This window comes from Hemicordylus capensis, chromosome 5 (assembly GCF_027244095.1).
Source record: "Hemicordylus capensis ecotype Gifberg chromosome 5, rHemCap1.1.pri, whole genome shotgun sequence".
Classification (NCBI taxonomy): domain Eukaryota; kingdom Metazoa; phylum Chordata; class Lepidosauria; order Squamata; family Cordylidae; genus Hemicordylus; species Hemicordylus capensis.
Window position 1 is genome coordinate 223,583,962 of NC_069661.1, and position 27,507 is coordinate 223,611,468.

The 27,507-nt window shown below is 43.6% G+C and overlaps 1 protein-coding gene across 1 annotated transcript in view; it reads left to right on the forward strand.

Annotated features, from left to right (window-relative positions):
- The first annotated feature begins 484 nt into the window (after positions 1-484).
- BPIFC (BPI fold containing family C) overlaps positions 485-27,507 on the forward strand; it is a 31,124-nt gene continuing 4,101 nt past the window's right edge. Inside the window, exons 1-14 of the mRNA XM_053251725.1 lie at positions 485-720; positions 1,561-1,691; positions 3,902-4,013; positions 6,048-6,176; positions 7,746-7,904; positions 9,575-9,638; positions 12,730-12,790; positions 18,628-18,719; positions 19,095-19,268; positions 20,924-20,977; positions 21,150-21,320; positions 21,931-21,998; positions 23,637-23,679; positions 26,237-26,300. Of these exons, the coding sequence (XP_053107700.1) occupies positions 1,589-1,691; positions 3,902-4,013; positions 6,048-6,176; positions 7,746-7,904; positions 9,575-9,638; positions 12,730-12,790; positions 18,628-18,719; positions 19,095-19,268; positions 20,924-20,977; positions 21,150-21,320; positions 21,931-21,998; positions 23,637-23,679; positions 26,237-26,300 (1,294 nt within the window). The 5' untranslated portion in view covers positions 485-720; positions 1,561-1,588. The remainder of the gene's footprint in view (positions 721-1,560; positions 1,692-3,901; positions 4,014-6,047; positions 6,177-7,745; positions 7,905-9,574; positions 9,639-12,729; positions 12,791-18,627; positions 18,720-19,094; positions 19,269-20,923; positions 20,978-21,149; positions 21,321-21,930; positions 21,999-23,636; positions 23,680-26,236; positions 26,301-27,507) is intronic.

Sequence of the window (27,507 nt, forward strand, 5' to 3'; positions counted from 1 at the left end):
TCTCTGCCACAAGATGTGGTGACAGCCAACAGCCTGGATGGCTTTAATGGGGGTGGGGTAGATAAATTCATGGAGGAGAGTTCTACCAATGGCTATGAGTCTGAGGACTATAGGCCACCTCCAGCCTCAGAGGCAAACTGTCTCTAAATACCAGTTGAGAGGGTATGCCCTCAGCTCTTGCCTGTGGGCTTCCCAGAGGCATCTGGTGGGCCACTGTGTGAAGCAGGATGCTGGACTAGATGGGCTTTGGGCCTGATACCGGAGGGCTTTTCTTATGTTCTCTTCATGCATTATTTACGCACAAAATGGCCAGCCAGCTAATGACTCATGACCTAATAATAAAAATTTTATACTATTAATATTTTTATATTATATTAATATCAATATTATATATTTTAAATTATTAATATAATAATTTTATATTAATAATAATAATAAACTATGATTATGATGATGATGAGTATACACTTAAAATAACACCACAGTTCCTTCGCTCATTCAAATCTCCCTCCCGCCCTTCCTCCTCTGTTAGGAAGGGAAGGGTGCCATCTTGTATTCCTTCCTCTTCAAGCTATTCCTGGGAGAAGTGCTGGGTGGGCAGCTGTGCCCCCTCACAAGAAATGGCCCACAGTCCGCTGCCTAAGGCAGCCTGCTTCACCCTGCTTCATGGTGGGGCTGGCCTTGCACGCACAATGTCATAAGAAAAGTATGAAGGACAAGGTAGAGGCTGTGATGACCAGCAGGAGTAGCAGAGAAAAGTTGCATTCTCACAATCACAAGGATCCTGGTTAAACGTTCATCAGATCAGCAAGCCCTGTGGAGCTGATTGTGAGAACCCAGAATTTCAGGGCAATCCCGGTCAAACTGCTTCAGTTTACCAGCTGTTATCCTGGTTTAATGTTAGTTAATCTGAGCGGTTTGACCCAGATTGCCCTAAAATTCTGCATTCTCACAATCAGCTCCACGGGGCTTGCTGATCCTCATTAACCTTTTAATCAGGATTCTTGTGATTGTGAGAATGCAGCCAAAGATACACAAACAGCAGCAATAGGAAAAGGAAAGGCAAGTTTAACAAGTCAGATCCAAACAAAGCTTAGGTCTAGAACCTATTTATAATGGCAAGGTTCAATCCTGGAATGTATGAGGGAGACTCTGAGCATGAAAAGAGTACATTTTCCTCATCCTTGCCAAATAACTACATCCCATTCCTACAGATCTGAAATTATTCCAATACAGGTCTTTAAGAAGAAAAGTGCAACTTTCAGGCTACCAAGCCTAGGGTCTCTTCCCCCTTATAGAAATTAAGCATTTGGAAGAAACAGAGGTTCAGTGGGCCAGCTGAGAGGCTTAGTGGATTTAATGAGGCCACTGTGACTGAGCCACCAGCTTATGTGACTTACATGAGTTTGATGTTGTACATGAGTTGTATTTTGCAACAAAATACAAAAACCAGTGAAATAGGTAGTGAGGTGTGTAATGGAGAGTTGTATTACTGTTCTGAGCATGACTGAGTTTTTAAAGGAATTGATTTGTAATATTACATCACATGTCTTTTAACAGGTTATTGGAAATAAGGAGGAAAGAAATAATGAAGTTTTATGGCTTTTTGCTCCTATGGAGTCTGCTGAGCTGGGGCCTTGACGCTAACCCTGGAATCAAATTGAAGATCACGCTGACCGGGCTGGACTGTGGTGAGTTTGAGACATTCACTGTCGGAAGTATGATTTTATTGGGTCTTCATTGATTATTAAAATAAGCATTGAAAGAACCAAAGGCATTAACGATTGAGACCTACCTGCTGCTGTGATCTCACATTTTCCTCATGCTGGATGAATGTGGCTTTTCTGCAGAGCAGAGCATGTATATTTACGTATTTATTTATTTATCCGATTTCTATACTGCCCTTCCAAAAATGGCTCAGGGCGGTTTACACAGAGAAACAACAAATAAATAAGATGAATCCCTGTCCCCAAAGGGTTCACACACAATCTAAAAAGAAAAACAAGATAGACACCAGCAATAATCACTGGAGGTACTGTGCTGGGGGTGGATAGGGCCAGTTACTCTCCCCCTGCTAAATAAAGAAAATCACCACAATAAAAGGTGCCTCTTTGTCCAGTTAGCAGGGGTTTGAATATAAGACTTTATGTTATGTGGTTCTGCAGTACTCCTACTGATTTATGCTGCATCTTTGTAATTTTTATATAGTTTGGATTGTCATGTCTTACTGTGGATTGTGAGCTGTCTAAGACAGAGGGTGGATTCATAAGCTCTGTGGAAAGTAAGTAGAAGGGAACTAGGGATGTGCACGAACCGGTTCGGAGGCCATGTTGGAGGCCTCCAAACTGGTTCGGAGCCAGACCGGTCCAGTGGTCCGGCACTCGGGGGGTCTACCTTTAAGGGCGGGGGGGTAGAACTTACCCCTCCCACCGCTCTTCCCCCTCTGGCGCTGCAGTTTAAAGCGAAGTTTTTGGGGCGGCAGCGCTCCTCGCTGCCGCTCCTGCCCTCGTCGTTGCCCGGAAGTCTCCGTAAGAGCAGCATGCATGAGCGCGTGGTGGGGCGCGCCGCCTAGATCACACGCACGCTGCGTGTGACGTAGGTGGCGCGCACGCACGTGCCGGCAATAGGCGCGCGCACACCGCCACGCACGCATGTGTGCTGCTCTTACGGAGACTTCCGGGTAACGACGGGGGCAGGGGTGGCAGCAAAGAATGCTGCCGCCCCAAAAACTTTGCTTTAAACTACAGCGCCGGAGGGAGAAGAGCGGCGGGAGGGGTAAGTTCTACCCCCCCACCCTTAAAGGTAGGCCCCCCCTCAGTGCCGGACCGCGCCACGTGGTTCTGTGCACATCCCTAAAAGGAACTGGAGGTTCCCAGTGAGTGCACACTTCCGCTGCAAGCCAAAAGCCAATGGCAGATAGACAATGGACCGGGTCTCACGATCAGTGAGACCCGGTTTGGGGCAGTGAGCGGGAAGAGCGGGCTAAGCCCGCTCTCCCCACTCATGAGCGGGCAGGGAGCCCTGGGCGGCCGGATTGGCCACCCACATGATGGCTGGCTCCATGATGGAGCCGGCAAGGGGTGGGGGGAGCGGGGTCCGCGCGGCCCCCGCAAGCTCCAGTATGCCCTGCGTGAGTGCGCAGCGCATACTGAGGAGACCCCCAGAGCCGGGAGGCGGCTTTTCACCTCCCGGCTGGGGGTCTACTCATGAGTAGGCACAGCACGAAGGTGCGCCATGGTTACTCACGATCCTAAAAAGCAGGGTTGCTGGAGCGTTCGCTCCGCAAACCTGCTTTTTAGCAGGGGTTCTCAAGCGGGTTACCCACTCAAGAACCACCGGGCTCGGCTGCAAGCCCAGTGGTCTTACAGTCAACAAAAATCGGGCTAGCCTCTGCTAGCCCGATTTTTGTTGATCGTGAGTATCGCCCCAATGTCAGCTTCTCTCTGCCATGTGACATTCACCCTGCATTTGTAGCCTACATTTGAAGTTGGGTGGAGAATGTTAAGCGGTGGAAGGAAGCTGATAATTGCCCACCTGACATTGGTGAGCTCATACAACATGACGTGCGCACAACTTGTAGCTCATGCCAGAAACGCATGCTTGTTGGGAACCTCCAGAATCCCTCTTACTTACTTTCCATGAGTCAGCTAAACCCACCTAGAATGGTATTTAAACAAAATTCACTCTGAGAAGAGAACAGGACACTGAAATGTTAGACATCTTCTGGACAGATGAGGAAGGGCAGCCTTCCATACATTAAACAAAATTTGCAGAGTGAATGCAGGAGGAATGGGAAATCATCTTCCCATCCACCCGCCCCTGCCCCTGCCCCTGCCCCTATATTTCAAACATGTTTCCAGCCAAACTGGAGGAAAGTGAAATAGCTTCTGTGCTCTTGTAGGAAAGCAGTTTGGTATAGAGTTTCTGCAGCAACAATTAAAGGAAGCAATATTTGAGGACATAAGAGGCCAGGAGTCAACTGGGCTTGGTAAACTTGACTACACCGTGTCAAGGTGAGTATTATTTATTTATTTATTTATTTATTTATTTACACAGTCAGACAGGTGTTATTGACTGGTTTATTTTATCCAGACATCGAGTCCTTCCCAAGGACTTGGGATGGCTGAATTTTATTATCAATGTTGTTGCTGTTGTTATAGATATCGTCACAGAATATAGGCTGTTCCCAGTAAAGTTGCTTTTTGTACCTGGCTGATGGTGATTTCTGTGGCCCCTATGGTGTTGAGGTGCACTTCAAGTTGTTTTGGAATTGCACTATTACTATTATTATTATTATTATTGCTATTATTACTACTACTACTACTGTTTCTTATTTACACAGTCAGACCAGTGTTATTGACTGATTTGTTTTATCCAGACATCGAGTCCTTCCCAAGGACCTGGGATGGCTGAATTTTATTATCAATGTTGTTGCTGTTATTATTATAGATATCATCGCAGAATATAGGCTGTTCCCAGTAAAGTTGCTTTTTGTAATTGGCTGATGGTGATTTCAGTGGCCCCTATGGTGCTGAGGTGCTCTTCAAGGTCTTTTGGAATTGCACCTAGGGCTCCAATTACCACTGGGATTACTTTGGTCGTTTTCTGCCACAGCCTTTCAATTTCAATTTGTAGATCTTTGTATTTTGTTATTTTTTTCTATTTCTTTTTCTTCTATTCTGTTATCCCCTGGTATTGCTATGTCGATTATTTTAACTTGTTTTTCTTTCTTCTTGACTACAGTTATATCTGGTGTATTGTGTGGCAGATGTTTGTCTGTTTGTAGTCGGAAGTCCCATAATATTTTTGCATCTTCATTTTCAACAACTTTTTCAATTTTATGGTCCCACCAATTTTTGGCTACAGGTAGCTTGTATTTTTTTGCAGATGTTCCAGTGTATCTTCCCTGCTACCTTGTCATGCCTTTGTTTGTAGTCAGTCTGTGTGATCTTTTTACAACAGCTGATTAGGTGGTCCACTGTTTCATCTGCTTCTTTACAAAGGCAGCACTTGCTGTTCATTGTTGATTTTTCTACTTTTGCTCTTATTGCATTTGTTCTTAGTGCCTGTTGTTGTGCTATTATTATTATTAATTCGATTTCAATACCACCCTTCCAAAAATGGCTCAGGGCAGTTTACACAGAAAAATAATAATTAAATAAGATGGATCCCTGTCCCCAAAGGGCTCACATTCTAAAAAACCCACAAGATAGACACCAGCAACAGTCACTGGAGGTACTGTGCTGGAGGTGGATAGGGCCAGTTACTCTCCCCTTGCTAAATAAAGAGAATCACCACGCTGAAAGGTGCCTCTTTGCCAAGTTAGCAGGGGTAAGCAATACAAATGAAATTTGAGACAAATAAAAGACCTCCTTAAAATGAGGGATCCACCTTGTAAAGGTTATCGATATAAATATGCTTAATAAATATGTTAACAATACTAATTTTACAGCACTGTTATTGTTATTGTTACAATGTGATTCAGCAAAAGCATTCTCAAAGCAGTTCACATAGTAAAGGGAATAAGAAAAAGATTCTCTTTTCCAAAGGGGCCCATAATCTAAAACAAAACACAGGGGAGACACCAGCAACAGCCTCTGGGGGAATGCTGTGCTGGGGTTGGATAGGACCAGTTGCTCTCCCCTGCTAAAGGTAAGAGAACCACCACTTTGAAAAGCACCTTTTTGCCTAATTAGCAGGGAATATATCTTGACCTTGTTTAAGGTTGTTTCACGGATCTCTGTTTATACACTGGTTTTTTGTCCATTATTCCCCAGATTTCATTGTGTTATCACAAAAGCCCGCGTTCTTTCTTGAGAACATATTATAAGAAGAATCATGATCAATCAGATCAGGTTCCACCTAGTCGAGCATCCTTTCCACAGATCCCAGTGACCAGCAGAGAGACGCTGGTCACCGGAAATTGACAAGTGGTCCACAACGCATGATGATCTGCCTTCAACCCAAACTTACCCTACCTATACTCAATGGGTTTGTGTTCCTAGGATTTCAGGCAGTGCAAATTCATATGACTTGCTGTTTTACAGGCTAAAAGTTATCAATATTGATTTCCCAAATACATCAGTGACTCTTATACCTGGGTTTGGGATTAACCTATTGTTTGAAGATGCTACAGCAGCTGTTACCGCAGACTGGAAAATAAAGTCCTGGATGTTGTAAGTAATATATACAATGACAATGAGGAATATTTATATACCACAGCAACCTGGGAGGGATGCTGTGCTGGGGATGGATAGGGCAAATTGCTCTCCCCCTGCTCAGTACAAAGAACCACCACTATAAAAAGGTGCCTCTTTGCTCAGTTTGCAGGGGATATTGTGTGCATACAATTATTAATACTGAGGAGGTGCGAAATAGTCTTCTAATTCTGAGGGATCAAGCGTAAGGTGATTTGTGAAGGCTTTAATATTATACTTCCAATATATATTGGATCTGGGATTGAATCTTATCTTCCCGACCAGCAATCCAGTGCAAAATTTCTTCTAGTTCACAAAGACATCAATAAATTCTAAATATGAAAGGCATTAAATTGGGAAGTGACAGATAGCAATTCTCACAGGGTGTGTCAGCGGTTCTCAAACTTGTGTTTCCAGATGTTGATGGACTACAACTCCCATCACACACATCTACAATGGCAAAAGGTCATTGTGGCTAGGGATGATGAGAGTTGTAGTCCAACAAAATCTGGGAACCCAAGTTTGAGAACCTCTGTGGGTATGCCACAGTGCTAGCAGCATACATATGGTGTATGTGTGTGCGTAAATATCTGTCTGTCTGCATTTCTTGAGATGTAGATGGGGAGGGAGGTAGCGAGAAAAAAAGAGCAAATATATGCATCGTAAAGTATCAAGGGTGCACTGCTAAACCCAGTTCTGCTTCACTAGGAGCCAATCATTTTAACCCCCCTTTGCCAATCTTCTGAAGGCAGTAAACACAGGCTTGCAGCCATATATTTGTAGCCAGCCAGGGGAAGGGCTGTAACTTAGCAGCTGCGTGTAGAATCCAAGGGAAAGAGTTGTGGGATGCAAGGATATGGCAGTGGCGTGAAATCAGGAATATTCATAGTGTTTGTTCGTTCGTTCATTCATTCATTCATTCATTCATTCATTCATTTGATTTATATAACACCCTTCCATAAATGGCTCAGGGCAGTTTACATCAAAATAAAAACAATTAAAATCAATTAACCATTAAAACCAAAACTATAAAAACACCATAAAACTAGTTAACAGTTAAAACATTTAAATAGTTAAACAACCCGGAGAACCAGGCTGAACATTGCTGTGGTTGTCTTTGGTAGAATACAAGAGGGGTTTAGCATTGCCTCCTCCCGCGCAGTCTGAGGCGATGCCTTTCAGCATCTTCCTGTATCGCTGCTGTCCGATACAGGTGTTTCCCATAGTCTGGGGAACATACCAGCGGGGATTCAAACCGGCAGCCTCTAGCTTGCTAGTCAAGTCATTTGCCCACTGCACCATCAGGTGGCTTTCATTGTTGAACTACAACTACCATAAATTATGGTTGGAGGTGATGGGAGGTGTTGTTTAACAACAGCTGGTGGGCCAAGGTTGCCCACCCCCCCTGCTCTCACCACTGACTGAGCAACACTGACCAATTTATTGAATTGAATTTGAAGCATTGTCCTTTTGAGAATGAAACCTTAGTATTACTGGCGTTACCCTGAGAGCTATTCAGATTATCTTCTTATGTTTTGTTCTTGGCAGCACACGCTCCGGAAGCGTTAGCATCAACATTTCAAGAGTATTGATCTCAGCCATTGCTGTAGTGTCACGTGATGATGATACAGGTCACCCATCACTGCAGTTCGCAAGCTGCCAGGCAAACATTCGTGTTCTTAACATCAAGATGGATGGGCAAACCAGGTAAGGTGCAAGAAGCTTTTCTAGCTATAAAAGAGATTGGTCAGTAACATGACACAAGGCCCATTTTTCCATTCCTGTGTGTCTGTTTTAGGAAGCAGACATGTGCAGCTTCCACACTACGAAGGTAATATTAGAAAAGGGTTCCTCAGACTATCAAAAGCATCCTCTCAGCAGTACCATCCATGCCAAAGTTAAAACATCAGAGGCTGTAATAATTCCAAAGACACTAATGTAAGAAGGCAAGAGCTTCATTGGAATCAGGGCAAGGGTCACTCCTGGCTCCTGCCTGGACTAAACTAAGGGTTGGACAAAGCTCATTATTTGGGCAGACATGCCTGTTTTCCCCTAGGAAGCACCTGTAAAGGGCCCCATTCCAGGTTAGGACCATGGTGTGAGGAAGCAGGGCTTTCACCCTTTGCTCCCACTACTGGGCCACTGCTGGCCCAATCCAAATCCAAAACATATTCGCTGTGCTATTTGTCCCAGGAAAAGAGCTCCCTTTAGCACCAGTTTTTAAGAGGCCCAATCTAGAGTGAGACCAAAGGGTCCGCCCTGGTTGCATATGAATGGGGGACTAGAAGTGTGAGCATTGTAAGAAATTCCCCTCAGGGGATGGAGCTGCTCTGGGAAGAGCAGGAGGTTCCAAGTTCCCTCTCTTGCTTCTCCAAGATAGGGCTGAGAGAGTTTCCTGCCTGCAGCCTTGAAGAAGCCGCTGCCAGTCTGTAAAGACAATTCTGGGCTAGATAGACCAATAGTCTGACTCGGTATATGGCAGCTTCCTATGTACAGCTCCTCTTCCCCACACTATGGTCCCAATTTGGATGGGAGCCTTATGCAGTGAAGGGAAAAACAAGCATGTCAGTCCTCATAAGTGATATGTAGTTACTTTTAGGGCCATGTTGTTTGTCCCTAAAACCAGTGCTGGATTTAGACACAAGCTAAGTAAGCTACAGATTAGGGTCTTACCTTATGAGGGGCTTCTGAATACAAACAAATGACTAAATTTCAACTCTTACATGGTGTGTTTTCATTTAAAGGTTTTTCTAATGCAAATAGGCTTATTATTGCAAGATAACTGTTTTTGTTAGACTATTAGTTTCCCCACTGGCAGAGGAAGCAGCCCATGTTCCTCCCGCTGCCCCCCCCACGCTCCCAAATGGGGCCACGCAGCCCCATTTGAGAGCAAATACTGGCCAGGGCTGCATTTGCAACATGGCCAGGAGCGGCCCTCCCTGCCTTTAATGGCGCAGCGGGGAAGTGGCTTGACTAGCAAGCCAGAGGTTGCCGGTTTGAATCCCTATGGGAAACACCTCTATCGGGCAGCAGCGATATAGGAAGAAGCTGAAAGGCATCATCTCATGCTGCGCAGGAGGAGGCAATGGTAAACCCCTCCTGTATTCTGCCAAAGACAACCACAGGGCTCTGTGTGCGCCAGGAGTCAACAACACACTTTACCTTTATATGATGAGAAGCTGCACATGATGTAGCTGTTGCTGGATTGTTCTAATTCCCAGGTATCAAACATTAGATTTGTCTCCAGTATGCAAAACTAGCACATTAGAGAGAAGGCAAAGCTAGCACCTAAGTTTTGCGGATCTGCACTTTGTTAATGACTGAAGTGCTTAATAGCTGAAAGACAATAATGTTGTTTCTTTTTCTCCTTTCCCCAGCTGGTTTATTAAACTCTTTTCTGGTTATCTGGAGAAGTCCATCCGTAATGTCTTGAATGGAAATGTAAGTCTTCCAAAATGTTATATACCCTTTATTCTCAGTAGTGGCCAGTGAGCGCCACTCCTGGAGGGTTGGTGAAGGTGGGAAAATAGAACTTTAAATGGTGGTGAACTTATCCACTGCGGAGACCAACTGAGCAGCAGGCGCAGGATAGACCCCCTCTGTGGGTGACACTGCCACATAAAGCATCCCAGGTACTGGCGGCGAGTAAGTTCACCACCAACCACTACTGTTTCTTCTTACCCCTTTCAAAACTCCACACTCCTAAAGCTGCATTTCATGTTTAGAAAATATTGCCAGAAATGCATTTAATGTAACTTGTAGTTTCCCTCTAAAACAGAGATGCAGAAGTTTGGCCCTCCAGCTGCTATTGGACTACAATTCCCATCACCCCCAGCTACAGTTGGCAACAGTTAGGAGTGATGGGAGGTGTAGTCCAGCAACAGCTGGCGGGCCAAAGCTGTGCACTTGTAGTTGCTCCTGGGCTATGGAATAGGCTCCCTACAGACGTTCGTGGTTTACCAGCCTTTAAAAGAGCCCTTCAGACACATTTTTTTTTAGCAAGGCTTTTAGTAATCTGAATGTTTTGAATTGTTTTGTGTTAGTTTTCATTGTGTTTATTTTTTAAAGGCCTAGAGCCTTTGGAGTCAGGTGATATATAAACAAAGAAACAAACAATGGAGCCAGCGTGGTGCAGTGGTTAGAGTGCTGGCCTAGGACCGGGGAGACCTGAGTTCAAATCTCCGTTCAGCCATGATACTTGCTGGGTGACTCTGGGCCAGTCACTTCTCTCTCAGTCTAACCTACTTCACAGGGTTGTTGTGAGGACAAACCTAAGTATGTAGTACCCCGCTCTGGGCTCCTTGGAGGAAGAGCGGGATATAAATGTAAAAATAATAATAATTATTATTATTATTATTTTACACAAATCTGATCAGGTAGGCATATTTCATACTCATTTTTCTTTGCTCTTGATTATATCTATTGGCAAATGGCAAATTGTCCCATCTAGTTTAGAATATCAGAGACACCCATGACCCATTCAGCCATTCAAAAATTCCTTCATGCTATGTGATCTAAACATCAGAGGTATAATGGAGGGGGGACACACAGGGACAGAGCTTCTTTCTGGTGTCAGGTTGGGCATGGCCATGGGGGGCTATCATGGGGAACACCTGTACTTCTGAATTTGCAACTACACCACTGCTAAACATACTGGAAGATATTTTTTAGCTACCATGATAAAAGAAATCACTTCCTAATAGTTGGAGCTGTACTGGTGGACCACTTTCATCACACATTTACATTATCCATGCAAATACATTCCCAGGGACAGTTGTGGATCATTAGCTGCATAAAGTTTTAAATGTCTGCGGCAGCTTTTTGCAAGCTCTTCCAAAGCTCATGTCTGAATATCTTTCAGAGACATTAGCTAGATAGATTAGTGTAATATGTTAGATAGATATAGATATCCAGGAAGTCTCCAACTTAAAAAAAGGTTGTGTTCCAAAAGTTCTTTATACGTCAGATAGATGTTCATAACTTGGAATGCATATAATTCCATACAACTTGTTTGTATGTGTGGGTTGGTGTTTGTAAGTTGAGGACTTCATTAGTGTAATATGTTGTGGAGCTTTGTTTCTAAATACAGGTGTTCGTAAGTCGGGTGTTATAACTCAGGGAGTACTTGTAGATATGGATTTAGAAGACACAGAGGCTATTCACACGATGGGATGCTAGCCCGATTTTGCCCCGTCGTGTGAACCACCGGGCTCGGCTGCGAGCCCGGTGGTTCCTAGGCGGGTAACCCACCTAACTACCCCTGCCCTAAAACTAGGTTTGCAGAGCAAGCACTCTGCAAACCTGGTTTTAAAGATCGTGAGTAGCCGCGGCGTGGCTCTGTGTTGCGGTTACTCACGAGTGGACCCCCAGTAGGGGTGTGCACGGAACCGCAGAGCTGCGGTCCGGCACTGTGGGGTGGGTTCCTTTAAGGGCGGGGAGGGTTTACTTACCCCCCCCGCCGCCGCTTGCCCCCGTCCAGCGCGCGTATTTAATGTAATAATTGGGGCAGCAGGATACTTCCCTGCTGCCCCTTGTCCCTCTGCAATGCCGCCCGCCGCTTTGACTCACAGTTTTGAAAGTTATTACTGCTGCCCAGTGCCAATAATGAAGTCGAAGAAGAAGCCAGCCTCCACTTTGGCGCCTCTCCGCCCAGCGGCTCCCCCAGGAGCCACCGCCGCCTCCCAGAAGCCACTGAGAACGGCTCTGCCATGGAGGACGCGCCGTGGCAACCCTCACTTCCGGATTCCATGTGACTTCCCCCCACATACAGAGTGGCAGAATGCAGCTGCCCCAATTATTACATTAAATACGCGCGCTGGATGGGGGCAAGTGGCGGGGGGGGGGGAAGTAAACCCTCCCCGCCCTTAAAGGAACCCCCCCACCCGGACCCGGACCAGCCAGATCCGAACCGGTCTGGACAGTCCGGAGGCCTTTACAGTGGCCTCCGGACCAGTTCGGACACACCCCTAACCCCCAGAGGGGAGGCGAAAAGCCACCTCCCAGCTCCGGGGGTCTCCCCAGTATGCCCTGCACGCTCGCGCATTACTGCATGCATGCTTGCGCAGGGCATACTGGAGCTTCCAGGGGCCGCGTGGCTCCCGAGCTCCCCAGCCCCCACCGGCTCTGTCTTGGAGCCAGCAATCGTGTGGGTGGCCGATTCGGCCACCCAGGGCTCCCTCCCTGCTCATGTGCGGGGAGAGCGGGCTTAGCCCGCTCTCCCCGCACACCCTCCAAAACCAGGTCTCACTGATTGTGAGACCCAGCTCACAGATATGTGTAATCATGGGAGGGATCAAAGTGTTTGAGGTAGGGTGTTTTTAGCTTTTCTTCTGTATTTAACTTATTTCAAAAAATTTGTTTCATTATTATAGATAACTCTATAGATAACTTCAATTGTTGTTACCCTGGGACTTCAGGAAGGAGCAAACTACAAATATAAATACATAGAATTGTAGACTCTCATGTTGATATGAATTTCCATCAACTGAAAAACTACTAATCAGAGTAATAATTACTGCATGTGTTTACACAGTTGTGTCAATATATCAGTGATGAGATCCAACGGATTAACACAAAGTTCAGAGAGTATCCAGGTAAGCTTCAAGTGTTACCTTTTTGTTATTTTCCTAAGTCTTTTTGGGGAAGAAGGGGCATAAGAAGCTAAAAAGTACCCTGATCGCATTTTAGCTTTTACATGATGTGGAGGAACTGCTCTCTATCTCAACTAACCTTTTGCCTCTGCCACCAAGTAGACTTTTTGTACGGCTGCTGAGTCCACTGCAACAGCCCTTGAAAAATTACCAAAACCCAAAACTCTAGTAGTGCGGGAAGGCTTTATAGGTATGGGGTGGAGACAAATCAACAAGCCTATAATTTTTATATAACAAGAAAGTTTACTTTTAGGAAAAAATTGGTTCGATTAAAACATTTCTTTTACAGCAAAAAATACAAACTCAAAACAGTTCCTTACAGAACAGGTCAGGGAAAATAAACAGCTGGAAAATCACAATCACTACCTGGCTCTATACTGGTCGCTACTCAGAGTCCTCCTCGGTATTTTCTTTCTTCTCAGCTTCTGGCTTGCTGGGCAATCTCTTGTCCTGGGCACTTTCCAGATTACATGCTCTACTGAGGTTGGGGTGGCGTAAAATGCTTTGGCTTGGCGGGATCGCATTGGAAATGTAAAGAAAAGGTGGAAGCCATTTGTTGCATAGTCCGTGGAATGATATATTTTCCTAGCCAGGACCGTTCATACTGTATGCTTTCTGTGCCCCATTTTGGGCCAATGAGTTAACAGAGGAGGTGGAGGATGATGTCATGTGAGGCTTTAAAAAAAATTATTGGAGGCTTTGCGCAAAGCCATAGGGGGAGCAAATAAAGAAAGCTGAGAATTGCACAGCTGAGCATTGCACCTTTGCGCAAAAACCCCAGCGAATATTTAAAAAAAAAAAGATCATAAGCTGAGAAAACTGAGAAACACCCCCTGAAGCAGTTGGAGGGACCGCGTGGGGGGTGGGCAGTAGCCCACCTTCCGCCTCACCCTCCTGCCAGGTCCCAGACTGTGTGGCTTTGAGGCACCCCAGTAGTGAGGCTTGGGCAGCCGGCAGGCAGCTCCACAGGCAGAGCTTGCCGCAGCCCACGTGGGGCTGCTTTTTCCTGAGGGGAACCAGTGTGGGGGGGAGGCAGAAGCAGCTGCATGGGCAGTGACAAGGGTGGGTGAAGTGGCAGCAGGCTTAGGGGAGCAGCACAGTATGGCCAGCACCCTGCTGCCAGCCATGCATATGGAAGAACACAACCCTAGAGAAATTTTTTTTAAAAAAATTATTTCTAAAGTGGAAAAGGTCTTTATATTGATAAATCATCCGCACAGATTGAACCATCCACACCACACCACTTACAGCGTCGAAATAGCATTGTAACCATTCTAAAATGGGAACATATACAGCTGTTTTTCTGCGACACACATACAATGTCATTGCACTGTAATGCAGTGATAAAACCTGAAAGAAGGCATTGGAAATGTGAATGGCCCCTTGCTGTCAGCGCAGCCACTGCGGTGTCACAACACAGGAAGTACGAAAGCACACTTAGCAGATACGTTGCAACGATGCTGTTGCGGGTAGTCTGGAAAGTGCCCTGTTTACAGCACAGGTCTGGGGCTCAATCCAGCCTGGCTCTTCCTTTTCCTCCAGTGATTTTAGCTAGGCTTCTTTCACAACTTCTCTTCTGCAGATGGATCAACTCCACTGCAGACAGATTCTTCTTCTTGCTGACTGCTCACTCTTGACTCCTCTGGACTGCTCTCTTGGACTGCTCTGGACTCACTCTCTAAACCCTCTCAAAATATCTCATTATATACATTTTTCTGGCCCAACAATTCCTCAGCCCAGCCAATCAGAGCAAACAAAAATTCCCTCCATTAAAAATAATTAATAATAATAATAATAATAATAATAATATCTTTCCCCCAGAAAAAAACAACTATCAAACTGGTAAACCAAATGTAAAAACTACAGAAAAACAAGAATAAACTTTTGACCCCACACAGAAACTAGCCAACATTCTATACATATTTACAATGGAGAAGAGGTTTGTGCCTCATTCTTTCACAACATGATATTCCTGCTCATGCTTTTTAATGGCAGTCTATGGCAATCTAATCTATGGTGTGGCCACATTTGGAGTACTGCGTACAGTTCCTGTCATCATACCTCAAGAAGGACATTATAGAACTGGAAAAGATGCAGAAGAGAGCAGAGCAATCAAGAAGAGGGCAATCAAGAAGGGCCTGGAGCACCTTCCTAATGAGGCGAGGCTACAGCCTCTGGGGCTCCTTAGTTAGGAAAAGAGGCGACTATGGGGAGATATGATCGAGATGTATAAAATTATGCATGGAGTAGAAAGAGTGGATAGAGAGAAACATTTCTCTCTCTCTCACAACTCTAGGACCGGGGTCATCCCATGAAACTGAAGGTCGGGAAATTTAGGACCAGCAAGAGGAAGTACTCTTTCACATAAGCACATAATTAATCTATGGAATTATTTGCCATGAGATGTGGTGATGCCACTAGTTTGGATGGCATTAAAAGGGGCATAGACAAATTCATGGAGGCCAAGTCTATTAGTGGCTATTTGTCTTGTGGGTATAGGTCACCTCCTAGGAGTGTGCACAAAACTGGTATGCCCAGTTCAGTTTGAGTCCAAAATGGACTCGAGCCGGACCAGACATGTTTGGTTTTGTGCACACCCGAACACCCCCGAACGTCCCATGGTTCGGTTCGAGTTTGGGAGTCATACCTTAAAAAAATTTTTTTTTAAACTGAAAATTACTGATGTGCGGGGGTGTCTCTGAAGGTTCCCCCTCCCCCCCCCCACCAGCCTCCCCTGGTGTCATTACCGTCTGGTCTGGGCAGTTTTCAACCCATTCCAGGCCTCTGTGTAGTTGTGGTGGCCATTTTGGAGGACCATCTAAAATGGGCCTCTGTCTGGCCAGAAGAACCCGGGGAAGTTCAGCTCGAGATCCCCTCACTGGCCGGGGGAGTTCGGCTCGAGATCAAGCTGAACAGGGTCAGGTTCAGTTCAAGGCCAGCTCGACGTCAAACCCTCGAACTGGGCACATTCAACATCGAGCTGGTTTGAATTTGAACCTGTTTGCACACCCCTACCACCTCCAGCCTCATAGGCGCCTCTCAATACCAGTTGCAGTGGAGCAACAGCAAGAGAGAGGGCATGCCCTCACCTCTGGCCTGTGGGCTTCCCATAGGCATCTGGTGGGCCTGCTTGACTGGATAGGCCTTGGGCCTGATCCAGGAGGGCTATTCTTATGTTCTTATAAAAGTACAACATCCTGTTCGATAGTACAATACAGGTTGAGTATCCCTAATCCGGACATCCAAAATCTGAAATGCTCCAAAATCCGGAAACCACCATGGCTTTTTTTAGTAAGTACAAAACATCATTTCACATGAAATCTGAATTCCATCTCCACCTAAAATGCCATGTTTGAGTCTAACATGACCAGCAACATTATTGCATTGAAAATTTTCTCACAATTAGCTTTCATTACATTTACAGCTACCTGTAGCTATCGTAAATTCAATGCTTATTTGTTTTTATACTTTAAATAAAACCTAAAAAAAATAAAATACAGTGTACAGTAACCTTTTGTGTTTAGACTTGGACCCCCATGCCCAAGATACCTTATTACAGTATGCAAATATTCCAAAATCCAGAAAAGTCCAAAATCCGGAACACTTCTGATCCCAAGCAGTTCGGATAAGGAATACTCAATCTGTAGTATCTACACAAATCAGACTGTGGGAATAGCCTTGCTGCTGTTCAGCCTTTTTTTTAAAAAAAGCTGGTTGTAATATAGGAGATGAAAAACATGCAACATGCAGATTATATTAATACTAGCTAGACAGGCCTGTTGTTGACTGAGAAAAGTCATTTTGCACAGATTACACTTATAGGGAAAGTTCAAGAAATTAAATATATGTAATATAATTTTTATTAATGTGCTTGCAAAAGGGAAGCAAAGGAACAGTTTGAAACTTGTAGGATTTCAACTTTAAACATTATTCATTTTATTGAATAATACCATATATAGTAAATTTGAATGATAGTAAATTTGAATCTGAGAAAGATCTGCTTCTCTTGGGCATGATGTCATTTTGGAATTATTGATCTGATTACTGAGTGTTAAAAATCTGTTGAGAACAACAACAAGATCTAATTATTATATTCAGAATTTCTCCTTAAATTTTATTTATTTACTTATTTATTTGCAACCATTTCCCCAGTATCTTCCAGTGTAAAAAGTAGTGCATTCAGCTAATTTAAGTGGCAGGATTTTGTATGCAAAATTTGCTATCTACAAGTATGACTTTATTTCGCACAAACACAACCACAAACTCAAATAGAGATAGAGATCTCACAAAATGGCATGGCCCTGGGAGACGGAGCTGTGTCATTTATCACCAGTTATGTCACAGGAAATATCCAATATACCCATGGCATTTGCAACCACATTCCAAGGCAGTTTCAGGGTCTATCTAGAGGGTAATTTATTCCACCTTCAACACAGATTCATACAGGAGATGTTACAGGGTGTCTACATGACATTTAAACACATCACATAATTTCTTTGCACCATCTGCTGGCCATCGGCTGACAATGCCAATGTCAAGGGAGTAACAGCAGGAGAGATGGCATGCCCTCAGCTCCTGCCTATAGGCTTGCAGTGGCATCTGGTGGGCCACTGTGTGAAACAGGATGCTGGACTAGATGGGCCTTGGGCCTGATCCCGCAGGGTTGTTCTTATGTTCTTAATGGCTAAACTGTGACTGCAATCCCATGCATGCTTGCTTGCTTGCTTGCTTGCTTGGGAACAAGTCTCATTAAACACAGTGGAATTACTTCTGAATAAACATGCATAAGATCAGGCAAAATTCAACTGCTGATCATATAAGTGAGACAGTTCAGGCTTCATAATATTGTTCATCAGGCATTGCTAGAGAAAGCAAATTTTTAGATTGCTAAAGAGCTATGTCAAAAGAACTCAAAGCTGCAGCTGTGCCTGTTCTTCACAAAGAAGAAAGCAAGGGGAAATGGCTAGTGTGGGTCATATACATATCCCAGGTATATGAGAAAGATCTGACATTTTAACTCAGTAATTCCCCTACAAGAACATAGGGCTTTGGATAAAGTAGCCAATACAAGTGTAAGGAAAAACTATCTGAATGCATGACCATTGACTCACAAACTAGAACTCTGTGAGATATTAACCTCTAAAGTCACTCTGACAGCACAGGTTGGGAAGTGGAATATCAGTCCTGGAATGCATACAGAAATAGTTTGTTTTAATTCTTATCTTTTTTGTGCTTTTTCTACCCCTAGTATTTTTCTGTCCCTTTGAGCTGCCGTAAGCTGTTGATTAAACCCAATTGATTGAATTACCTTTGCTTAATTATTACTGTTTTGTTTACCACCACCACCCGCCCCGCCTCTATGGGCCGCTCCTGACTGCTTCAGCTAGCATTGAGAATTACTGTATACAAGTGCTAGCTTTGATCCGAGTGTCTTCCTCTTAGAAGGAAACTTCGGTGCAGCTTAACTTTTATATAACTCCAAGCGAGCAGGGGCGTAGCTAGGGGAGAGGGGGCCGTGTTCATCCCTCTCTCTGGCAGCCGCCCAGAGTGAGGGAGATAATGAAGAAAATAGGAAGGGGTGGAGCTGGAGGGCCCTCAGGAGCTGGGGGCCCGTGTTCTTTGAACCCTTTCGCTCAATTATAGCTACGCCCCTGCAAGCGAGTCATGCCCTACTAACACCACTCCATCAAAACCATTTTGGATCTTGGCTCTCTCTTTTTAGGATCACAGTGGCAGTTACCTTTATCTAATCATGACTGTTTTGTTCCCCACCCCAATAGTCCTAACGCAGATTGATAATTTTGCACAAATAGACAACACTATGGTGAAATCTCCAACTATCTTCGAGACACACATTAACCTGGATTTAAAGGTAACAGCATTATCTTTAATGCCAGTTTTCTAGAACCATATCACGTTGTCTCTGTTATTCATTTAAATGAATGAGCATCGTGATTTCTGTCAAAACCCTAACTTGGATGAATCATTGCACAGAAAGAATTTCAATGTATTGGTTAACAAGATATCTACAGAATATATTAAAATTAAGTACGTTGATAAGAAAATAATGATTGGATTACCTGTGTCTAATTATTTTTCTATCAGATGGCAACAATAATTATTCAACCCTTGTATCTCTAATTTCAAGGGGTTTGTCCACTGATAACATGACTCCTTGACAGCTTTTCTCCCTGATTTTTAGATCTCAGAGCATGAAAGCTATTCAGTCGTGTAATTTTCTTTGCAGGGGACAATCTACCCAGCTGATAAGATCTCAGAACCTCCCTTCGAAGCAGCCTCTTTCGTTCTCCCAGACATAAATCACTCCATGCTCTATATAGGACTCTCAGAATATTTCTTTCAGTCTGCTTCAGTAGCCTATTACACTTCTGGGGCCTTCAATGTCTCTACTGGAGAGAAAGTGAGTACAAGTTGTATAAAGTGGTATTATAAGTGCTATACAGGTGGCCATCGTTATCCACGGACTCTGTATTCACAATTTTGTGTATCTGCAGTTAGGTCTTAGAAACCCAGTTTCATTATCTGTGGGTAGAAAAATAGGCAAAATTCACCTATCCAGAGTTTTGAGCGGATGGAAATAACCCAGAAATGATTTCCAATGTCATTTCCAGCCGCCATTTTCCATCAGGGAGTCATTTTGTGTGTCTCTCTGAGTGTGTGTGTGTTTAATTATTTATCTATATATGAATATTTGAACCTTTTGGGAGTTTGCGGCGGGGGTGGGATTGCTGGAGACCTGGAGAATAAGGTACTGTCCTTTTCATCTCTTATTTTTGCCTCCCTTGCTTTTTTGACTGTTTGTTTGGGAACCTAACCCCCAATTCCCAATGATTCAAGGTTTTGGTATTTGCGGTTTCCGTATTCGTGCCTATAGGCAAGACCAGAACCCGTGAATAACGAGGGCCACCTGTATTTCCATAAATCAGACTGATATAGACCACATTGCATATCTGAGGCTATTGAAAACCTAGTTCTCACTTAGGTATCAATCAGTGACTGTTGACTATGACTATGGCTGTGCCACTTCAAAGTGCAGGTGGGAGCTTACAGGATGAAACATACATACCACCCCTCTACATAGAAATCTAGATGTCAGAGAGAAGGCTAGAACTCACTTATGCCACCCAGTGATTCTGTATTTGATGCTCTGACAGATGAGATCCCAGGACCCAGCTCAAAGATCACCTCTTGACTCCTGCCACATTTCAGAAGAATCCCAAATGGTACTGAGCTCCTCACCACTTGCCTATGATATGCTGGAGCACTTGAACAAACAGTTACTACTTAGAAACCTCTATACCTCACCTTGTCAGTAAAAATATCTATTACTAGGATCAGCCATACAGATCAGCAATACAGTATACAGCTTAGATTATTATTATTATTATTTTACAATTATATCCCGCTCTTTCTCCAAGGAGCCCAGAGCAGTGTACTACATACTTGAGTTTCTCTTTCACAACAACCCTGTGAAGTAGGTTAGGCTGAGGGAGAAGTGACTGGCCCAGAGTTACCCAGCTAGTATCATGGCTGAATGGGGAATTGAACTCGCGTCTCCCCAGTCCTAATCCAGCACTCTAACCACTACACCATGCGGGCTCCATATCAGACATATATATAATCCAGTATGCTACTTCGGTATATCAGCCATAAAGATCAGCCACACAGGATGCAGCTTTCACATTACAGAACTCTTCTGCATGAAGTCCTCTGTGTTCACAAAAAATTGAGAGAGAGAGGGAGAGGGAGGGAGAGGGAGAGGGAGGCAGGCAGGGGCAGGCAGGCAGACATAGTTTAAATTACTCTCCACTTATCCTTGTTGGCAAAATGTTTCAGTCTTAAGATGGGTGTTGCACGGAGAAAGGATGTATAGGGTTAATTAGATTATGACCATGATATGTGCTAGGTTAGACCAAATAAAGAAACAACAGGAGTCGCTTTACAAAAACAACATGTTTTTACTATTAAGAAAACCAAATCAATGAAATATTTATCTTTTAAAAATCCTTGCCACAAACATCACTAAACAATCTTAACGTTTTATTTATTTCACAGCTTTCCTCTTACTTCAACTTTACTACAGATACCTTTGGCAGCATTATTCCCACTGTAAGTGCCTTTATGTTTCTAAACCTTGCTATCCGAGTGAAAAGTATATAAGAACTCTTCTGCTCCAAAGAACCTGCCCCTTAAAATAGCAGCGCGAATGAAGACTTGATTAACTAGACCGTTTTTCAATCCAAAGCTGCTCTATCGCTTTTTGTTACCTTGAACTCTCCAGATTGCCGAGCGTTATGCAGAACCATATCCGGTAATGATGAATCTATTAGCGACTGCTGCGCCTGTGATCACTTTGCATAGAGGCAGATTCAATCTTGAGTTTATTGGTTCCATGGAGGTGCTGGCTGTTCTACCAAACTCAACTGCCCAGTCCCTGTTCATCTTGAAGATAGTAAGTACCATGCAGTTGTTACACTGCAACATCTTTTTACAGAGATCATTGATTAACATCCTAATGCAGCATAGGCACTGCTAACCTCAAAGCCAATGCTGTCTAGGCCCTGATGCACTGGTCCCTGCACAAACATTTTCTGAGTTCACCCACACTCTGGAAGCTCTCTGTTAGAGCAGAAACATGTCATTGACCCTCAGTGACATGTTTCCGCTCTAACAGAGCGCTTCTGATCCTCCAAACACATTTGCGTTCTGCGCAGGAGTGCCTATTCTTCAGAAACATAAAGCCTAGTGTCTTTTGCATAAGATCATAAGAACAGCTCTGCTGGATCAGGCCCAAGGCCTATCTAGTCCAGCATCCTGCTTCACACAGTGGCCCACCAGATGCCTCGGAGAAGCCCACAGGCAAGAGGTGAGGGCACGCCCTCTCTTCTTCTGTTGCTCCCCTGCAACTGGTATTTAGAGGCATCTTGCCTCTGAGGCTGGAGATGGACCAAGCAAGCAGGCCTTTCCCATTTTGCCTCAAAGAAGCATTGTGTTTTTTGCCTGGATGTAAACGAAGAGTGTTTTATTGGTATATGGTAAACAGATGTCTTTCTTTTACACAGACAGCCGATACTCATACCAGTCTGACCATATTTGAAGATGAGCTAATACCTACTATATGTCTGGACAGGTAAGATTAAATTGGATTTCTAACCCACTCTATCCTATTTGAGTTGAATGATCAATTATTTAATTAATACAATTTTTACCCTGTCCCCTCCACTTAGCTCTCAGGGCAGCTTACTAACAAAGCCAAATGCTAAAGTTGTGCATCAGATCACCTGATGCCAATGAATCTGTGGAAACCCACCTCCCTCCAGTGCCACAGGGAGGCGCCATCTCCCACTGTGGCCTTCCCATGCAGTTCCGCACACTTCCTGCACTAGGGGGCCCTATTTAACAGGAACCAGAACTACACGGGGAGATCAGGAAAGCCCACAAGGCCAATTGGGAAGCCCTGGGAAGCAAAGGCTTCCCAGGGCAGATGGGAACTATAGTTCTTCTCAGAGCTATTCTGGGAACTGTAGTTCTTCTCAAAGCTATTCCCTTTGGGAATAGCAGTGAGAAGAACTGCAGTTCCCAGTTGCCCTAACATGGCTTCCTGGTTGGCCCTGCCCACTTTCCCAATATCCCTGCCCAGCTTTGGCTCCTATTAAAGAGGGGCCTCCAGTGCTGGAAGTGTGCAGAACTGTGCGGGGAGGACCATGGTGGGAGCAGGTGTCTCCCTGTGACAGTGAGGGATTCATTGGCAAATTGGACATTCAAATCCACAGACCTAACCAATACCAATACCATTGAGAGCACAAAACTAGCAGCAGCATTGTTAAAACAACCAAGTGAAAACAGCGGTAGATTAACCTACTAATTAAAGCTGTGACTCACTATACTGTAAAACAGTAATTTAAAAAAAATTAAAATTAAAAATGTTGGCTGACATCTGGACTAATTATTCAATAGTACTACTAAAGAGTTACTCTAAAGGACTTCTCACTTTCACAAAGACTAAAGAGTGATTTAGTCTGGATGTCAGCCATTAATAGCAAACTTTTAATCATGAAAATAAATAAAGCTGTACTTTAATAACTTCAGGGTGGCACTAAAATCTTAATTACATTGTCAAGCAAGCACTTGCTAACATGTACCATATTTACCCGAATAGATGACCCTGCTGAATTACTCCCTTTTAAAAATTGATTAAATATAGCCAAAAGGAAGAGGACCCTAAATTTAAGACAATCCCTCAATTTCTAACATCAAAGAATCTGGAAAAAAACTAGTCTTGGATTCAGGTAAATACAGTAGTCCATGTTGAGGCTTGTTGCTAACTACAGTTACAATATGTGCTACTGTACACTGCTGCATCTGGGATAGTAGGTATCTGTGTAGAAAGGGCATTCCCTCTTGCGCGAGAGCAGGGAGAATGCTTCTGTGAAGATTGTGCTTTCCATCTGCAATGTTTAGAAGTCCTGGTTTTTTTTAATTTAAAAAAAAACTGCTGCCAAGTTAATCAGAGGACCTTTTTAATCAAGCAAAAGCATAACAGCAGCTTTGCAGGGGGTGATATATCAGAGCTGGGATGTAAAGGGAAGGCAAGACCCTGACCCACTCCACCTCCCCATAGCTTCTTTTTGGGATAGAATAAGACATTGGAAGTTCCAGTCATTTGGCCTTGCATGCTGTCCACCCTACCATACTGGCTCACAACTATATTATTGTAAATGTCAATTAAAACCACATGTATTCAACAAATCTTCTCCTTCTCTTTCAGTTTCCAGCTCTCCTTGGCTAACTCTAATGTGGGCATCTTCAGAGTAAGTTTCAGAGTCTAGGGGGAAATGAGAAAACAACAAAGACTGATCTTCTTGCATAGGATGGAACTGTAGTGTCTCCGAATGTATTCCTGTATTGTTTTATTTTTCTCAATATGTAATAGTGTTGCTATAATTCAGATGTTATTCTTTTTTATTCCAGTGATTAATTTCTTTACTATTATTTTGGTCCTGTAACTTTGCTTTCCTTTCCTTTCCATCCCCCCCACCCGAACAATCTACATTTCATGGTTCAAAAAAGTTAATTTCTTTCCTCTCATTTTCAACTGAAGAATAGGGTTGCCATATTCTGGCTTTCCAAATTCAGGTGCCTAATTTGCATATTATGTGAATTGGCTTGAAAATAAATTTGCATATGCAAATTAACAGCTGCACTTTCCAGTTGATTTGTATTTGCTCTGGATATCTACCAACAATAGTTGGGGAAGATATCTTTGCCTGACCATTTTCCTTGACATATCAACAGCAGCAATAGAACAAACAAAAAAAAGCACAGTTTTTTAATTAAGGCTGCAATTCTGTACACACTTATTTGAAAGAAGATCTGATTGAAACCAATGGTGCTTACTTTTAAGTAGGCATGCATTGAACATAAAGCCAAGAAAGTCCTTAAATATTACAATACACAGCCTGGTAGACAGGTAGTGATTCACATCTAAAGCAAGCCATCCTCTCAACTGCCTGATAGAGATCCCCTGCTGATAACAAACAAGGCAACATTCCTCAGGGGATTTCTGTACTTGTGAAGGTGAAACCCTCCCAGCGAGCTTCCTGTGTTCTTCCTCTCTTAATCCAAGTCCAGCGGTTGAGCAGAATAGTAACTGCATGTTTTGCTCCATAACTCCGCTACTACAAGGGCTAGAGCTTAGCTTTTTATTTTTTTAATGAAAGCTGAAATCTAGGCGAATCTGGCTGGGCTAAGCAATCCAGGTGAGATGCTTGAAATCCAGGTGAAACCTGGAATTCCAAAGGGCATAGCAACTCTACTGAAGAACTACCTAGCACATTCTTTTAGATTTGAAATAAGCAGGATAAAGAGTATTACAGGTTGAAACTTGCACCACAAGCAACAGGCAGATGAGGCTTCATTTTCAAAATATCTCCTTTCGGTTATACATGAATCGATGTGACAATCAGGATCAACATTATGGACATAGTCATAGAAGTGATATTGTAAAGTGTATGTATTATATAACACACTATAAAATGCTCCATAAGATAAAGTCTTATGTCCTATACCAAAACATGTCCTGTACCATTAGTCTGAGAGGGTGTGCCATACCATGACTGACATTTAGATTAACACTGCACAATGCATTGCAGAAGAAAGGTGATTATCACCCATCACCCTTCCCCTCTGAAGTCCACGTGCCTCCCAAAAATATGTCCCTGAGGGTCACATGACCCCTGGGGACATATTTTCTGAAGGCACAGTGGGCTACAGGGAAGCGGAGATTGGAAAAAATTGCCCCTTCTCTGTAGGCATGCAGCATTAGTCTTGATGTCAGCTATTGTCAGTATTAGTCAGTGCTGGTCCTCCAAGAATTTCTCCCCACCCCTGGTAAAAGCAGCCATAAGGGGTGACATTAAACTGGAACAAAGCTGTGGCATGCATGGGGGTGGGGTTGGCTAACCCTTTCCTCCATGCCATTTTCCCAGTCTAAATGTCTCCCCACTGAAGCTAGTTGCCTCTGTGAGGAAAACAGGAGGAAATAGCAACTTCAAGATGTATGAGTTAGATCAGGAAAATGACTCAGGGAAAAAGCTAAGCATCCCTTCCTTTGGTAACATGGCTCTGATCCAATTTGGGCCACCATGGCTGCTTTAAAGAAAAATAAGCATGAGGAGATCCAGTCACGGATCTCCTGTGCCTAGTTTAGTTTGGCCATTGGTAATGCTATAGAACTTCTATTGTTCAACATACAAAACATGACAATACGTTATACCCTGAATATGAAGCAGAAGTCATTCTTTAATTCTCAGAGAATTTTTCTGTCCTTCAATACCAGCTTATCCTAGCCAACTTGCCAAACTTCAGTCATAGTGATCTTTTTATATCTCGGAGAGCAGACAACAATCTAGGAAGAAAAACCCTTCTGGCTCCAGTGGGCCCTAACTGACGGATGATGTGTGTGTTATGACCACCATGTGAAGGCCACTTTTAATAGTTTCACTTGATGGCTGTCATCACGTGGTGAGCTGTTTGTGTATAACAGCTCACTGTGTGCAGATTGTGTTGTGCAGACTGGCCATCTGCGCCACAAACATGCACTGTGCCACAGGTGGTGGTAGCACAGAGAAAATTGCCCAGGTGGTAAGGCGAGGTGAGCTATGGCATGATTTAAAGCAGCTGCCACACGATGATTGTCACAGTGCTTAGCTATCAAATTTAAATAATAAAATTCTCACCATAAATGGCTTAAAATCATAACATGAGAACTTGCTTTTTGAAAATTCCCCTTAGCTGTCCTCTAAGATACAACATTTTCTTCCATGCTCTTAGCCTGTCACTAAATCCATATTCCCTCTTACACTTCAGGTTTCACTTTTGGAGAATCTCTTGACTTATGTTTTACAAAATGGAGTAATTCCAGCAGTCAATGGTAAGCATAATTTTTCCCACTTTTTAAAAATGGCTTTCTAGGGATGATAAAAGTCTGCCTGAGACTGAAGGATGAGAAGCAGTAGTTAACATATTTTGTCTTTCCTTTGCTGTCACATTGTTTGAAACAGATATTGTTCCAATAAGATTATAGACTCCTCTGTGTTGTGAACTGGAATATTAATTCCTTTCCAGAATACCCAGTATACTCATTATCAACTAGAGGTGCTTCCACAATAGAGCCCTTTAGTGCTGCTGAGACATTGCTTTTCTGCAATTAACTAGAAGCAGAAGCAAAACAGTAGCTTCCATGGGGCACATAATATAAGACTTTATTATCCAGTTTTATTACCCAGTGGTGTTCTTCTCATGGCCCAAATCCTTCTGTATGTTTATTGAAAAGTAAATTTCACTCAGCAATATTCATTTCCAGCGCTAATTAAAAACATCCACTCTGCAGGTTCAGCTTCTTTGAATGTTTTGCCATTCAACATGGGTGGTGATTACTGTTGCCTAGTCTTTAAATAGTTGTTGTTTTTTAAATGCCCTGATGACCATTTTTGATCCTCAGGGAGCAGGTGATCATGCTATTTGCTCTTGTTTTTTTCTTCTCTTTTTAATTGCTATTCCATCTGAGAAAGAAAGAAAGAAAGAAAGAAAGAAAGAAAGAAAGAAAGAAAGAAAGAAAGAAAGAGAGAGAGATTAAAGCCTTCCCAAAAACTTGATAGTAGGGCTATTCAGAAAGGTTAATTTAGAGGCAGTGGCATAGAAAGGTTGAAGGCAGCTATGGGACTAGATTTGCGGATGGGCCAGCTGCGGCCACCTGCCTTCACAGCCCTGCAGCCCACCACCACCACCACCCACCCGCCTGCCTGTGCCAGTAGTAGTGCCTATCTCTTGGGAACAAATGCCACACTTGGCCACTGTGGTGTTTTTAGTTAATTCATTCCTTGATCCAGACCAGCTTTTGAATGGGGCTTTAGTTACTTGCATTCCAGTCCTGAAGTAGAGGCGGGGCTAACAAACAGCCAGCAGCAAGAACACGGAAAAGCAGTCTGCACTTGCCTCTCTGTACATAACATCTATTTCGTTATACTGTTAATATTTCTGATTCCACTCCACTGCCTTGTCCTTGCATACCACAACTCTTTCCCTTGGGTTCTACAGGCACAATTTCACACCAGCTGCGCTGATACAGTATTTCAGCA